The 3840-nt window shown below is 43.8% G+C and overlaps 1 protein-coding gene across 1 annotated transcript in view; it reads left to right on the plus strand.

The window, feature by feature from the left end:
* The first annotated feature begins 3367 nt into the window (after window positions 1-3367).
* Window positions 3368-3840, plus strand: part of LOC147435409 (uncharacterized) — a 1062-nt gene continuing 589 nt past the window's right edge. Inside the window, exon 1 of the mRNA XM_086487954.1 lies at window positions 3368-3840. This exon is cut by the window's right edge and continues 589 nt beyond it. Within this exon, the coding sequence (XP_086344080.1) occupies window positions 3556-3840 (285 nt within the window). The 5' untranslated portion in view covers window positions 3368-3555.

Here is a 3840-nt window from a genome sequence, read left to right on the forward strand (position 1 = left end):
ATTGAGAATATTGATTCCTGCTCCACCATCCAAAACTACCCTAGACAATTGTTCCCATTGTTTGCAAAGGTTGTAATCTATCTAGATTACGAGGACCTCATGGTCTTAAAAAGCTGCCAAGTCCATAGTCCTATCTTGAGCCTCAACTTTCTTATTTTGCTTGATGATTTTTGCGGCCTCTGGTAGTGTGTGTCTAATGTCATCTCGTTTTACTATCAACTTATGAATGCGTTCATAGACCTTCACAAAAATTTCATCCTATTCGTTGTTAGAGCTATTGCTATCCAAACCAGAAGGTTTCTCCCCTTGAGTATCTTCACAACTCCATCTTGTGTTCGCTCATCTAATGGCTGACAGGCTCTATGATGAGTCCATTCAATGTTTCATGAGACCATTGACTCTAGCCTCATTCAAGTTTTCTCTCACTTGCCTTGTCTCATTTACCAGACTCTCCACTACAACAATCATAGTCTCCTTGAGGCTATGTACTACCTTCTCCTTCATAGGTTCCAAAGATTGAGGTGATAGCTTTTGAATAGTTTGAGCTTCAAAACATTTTGGTTTCTCTGGAAGCTTACTTGAAAATTTATAAATGGTTTTCTCTGCAAGCTCCCTCTATTCCTGCCATTCATCTACAACCTTCTCTTTTCCCTTAGCCTTCAATACCTTTCTCTGTTGTTTCCACTTTTTGGCTTTAGTAGTCCTTCATCTGGAAGCTCTTCAATGACCACCCCCTTACTTCTAGTGATTGCCTACTTCTGGTATTTTCTGGTCAGTCACCTTTGGCTTAGGTGAATCTAGAAATTGGTTTGCAAAGTGGCCGTACTTGCCACAATGGTAATAGTTCAAATTCCGCTTTGAAAAAGCTCACCTGCCTCTGTCCCTGCCAGTGCCATTCTGGTATTGTCTTGACCAGCCCCAATACTTGTGTTGGTTCATTATGTTTAGACCCATTGGCTCCATCTAGCTTAGATGCTTCAGGATTGGTGCATGCAATCATCAACATATCCTTTCCTTTCGTAAAACGGTGAATTTTGATTCCTCAATTGTTTCAAACATGTCCAAAATCCTTACAATATGTTCATTGGGAGCATTTATTGGACATGTGATCCTTTAATTGACATTTGGAACACCATTGCTGCTTTCTTTACTATCCTTTACCCTTATCATCTAATTCATTGTCAGATGAACTAGAGCTGGAATTGGACCCATAGATTTTGTTAGTAGAAGACTCACTATCACTGGACTGTCTTCTCTTATGGCCCCTTTCCTTCTTAGCATGTTGCTCCAGTTCTAGTGCCCTTTGTACTAGATCATTTAATTTCTTAGTTGGCATTGGTACTTTTTGCTCTCACCATTTCTTACTCCATAATCCATTCAAGAACCAAGATCGCATTTGTTTCTCCGAGGGAGGTTCTTGTAGATGTCTTGTCAGCTCCTTGATGTTTTCAACATAGCTCTTGACTAACAACTTCCCTTGCTTGATCTTATCAATCTCGCACAGAATGTTGTGTTATTTGCATATTCCATCTTAAATGCCTTAATGAGCTTGTTGTATGATTTTAGTCGGCAAGTTGGGTAATGGTAGTACCATTTCCGAGTTGCTTCCTTCAATGTTTGTGGGAAGTATTCCCCCCATTCATCTCCGTCAATGTCCTTCAGCTTTGGTATTACTCAAAGGCTTGAATGTGTACATCATGATCATCCCTTTTGCCACCTTTGCATACCAAAAAAGAAGTCTTCCCCTTGCTGGAATGTTCATTGCTTCAACTGGTTTTGGTTTTGTGTAATTCCTTTTTGTCTTTGGATTTCTTCCTACTAGAATGGCCAGTGTTGGCATCACAATTCTCAGTCTTTGTCTTTAAAACTATGTCTTCTATTGTCTTTTTAGCGAGCTTATGTGATGGTCGATGACTTATTGATGACTTAGCAAGCTGGTCAATGAATTATTCTACCACTTTCATCAGTATGTTTGTGACCTTTTTGAGACCCATGAGACCTACTCCTCCTCTCAACCCATTCAGCCCTCCTTCGCTTGGAATGACTGGAATGATGTGAATCCCGTGATTCCTCAACAGTGCCCCCTCTGGGAGTGACATCGGTCCAACTACGCTTTGCATGACCACATCATGAAACATGAAATGTGGTTGTCACAGAGGGAGTGTACAATAAATTTGTTGTCAAAGCATGGTATGGCTGATTGTAAACTTGTTGCTCTTCCCTTAGGTCAGAATTTAAAAATAAGATCTGATGGACATGAAGTGCTTGAGACAATTATCATGTCTCAGAAGTTTGTAGGTAGCTTCATCTACTTGACAATCTCATGACCACATTTGAGTTACACAGTTGGATTGGAGAGTCAATTTATGCAATATCCCAAGAAGTAACACTTAGAATCATGAAACGACCCACGATCATTAGACACTGTGTGTCATGCATTTTTCAAGGAGGTGAGGGAAATTTAACCCCGACCATTCAAGCACATAAGTGGGGTCTGAAAATAAAATATTGCAGCTTTTTGGCATACGTGGGGAAAAAGAAAATACATGGTAAAAACCGGATGAAAAAGGTCAACGATTTTCATTCTTCATTGACAGTTTGAACAAGAACGGATGAGCACCTCTCGCAATTCATAGTAAGTTCACACTGTGGTTATTTGGAATTCACATCGATTATGCGTGAATATACTCTGATGGTGTACATTTGACATCCAATCAAGAAGTAGACAATTCCATGCTGAAAGAAGGGGGTCATTTCTCATGATGAAAGGCAAACATCAGTAAAGTACTGAGTGTGAAGATTGATTACTAATTATAGTAAAGATTGGTGAGAATGCGCTCTTGGAGCATGGTGAAGCAAAATGTGAACGGAGCAGAGAAACGGTGGGGCCCAATGACTGTCCTGATGTGCTAATTTGGAATCAACTGTAGAGAAAACGTGGAAGGCGGAGGGGAGGGTCCACGCGTGAGACATTGGTTGGAGGGATCGGGGCCCACCGTGTGAGTCGGGCGGGATCTGAAAAGGGCCAGGGATTGGAGGGGGCAGAATCCAATTGTGGCCAAAGAGTAGTCCACGTCAGCAGGGCCTCGGTGTCTGGTGCTCCCTCGCTTGTCTTTGTGGCCACCAGCTTACCACCCTTCCCTGCTTTCTCTCTCTACCCGCTATCGATTGGCCAACAGTAACTCTCTCTCATACACACTCTCTCGCTCTATGTGCTCTCACCTCTCGTACCTAGCCGCTCTGCCGCTGGTTTTTCACGCAGCTCTTTCTCTCTCTCTCTCTCTCTGCACCGTTACTCTCTTGTTCGCCTTCCCCCCTCTCTCTTCTTCAGTTCTTCTTGTTCCCCTTTCTCTCTCCGTCACTGCCTATGCATTTGGCTGGGTGCCAACTCCTCTCTCTAGCAGGCATTCCACAGTTCTCACTCGGCCAAAACAGGTACCCTACTAGCTCTCCATCGCCCCTTGTGTGTGTGTGTGAGAGAGAGAGAGAGAAAGAGAGAGAATGAGTGAGTGAGTGCGCGCGAGTGAGCTTCTCTCTCTAGAATACGTCTGTGACATGGTGAAAGGCCGCGGCAGCTGTTCACCCCCCTGCCCCCCTTTAGCCTCGCTCTCCCTGGCCGCTGCCCATCTCAAGCCTTCAAGCAGGCCAACCCCGGTATTCTCTCTCCTCAAGAGGCCCCTCTTTTCACACATTAAAGCTGAAGATCAGCCCTCCATGAGTGCCCCTTCTCCATCTTCCACCTCCCCTCCTCCTGACTCTCTCTATGATCTGGAGCCCTGCGCCTCATATTCATCACAGAAAGAACTCTGCTACACAGAGGCCAATGCTGCAGACACAACC

Source organism: Adiantum capillus-veneris, chromosome 18 (genome assembly GCF_014529385.1).
Source record: "Adiantum capillus-veneris isolate H3 chromosome 18, ASM1452938v2, whole genome shotgun sequence".
Classification (NCBI taxonomy): Eukaryota; Viridiplantae; Streptophyta; class Polypodiopsida; order Polypodiales; family Pteridaceae; genus Adiantum; species Adiantum capillus-veneris.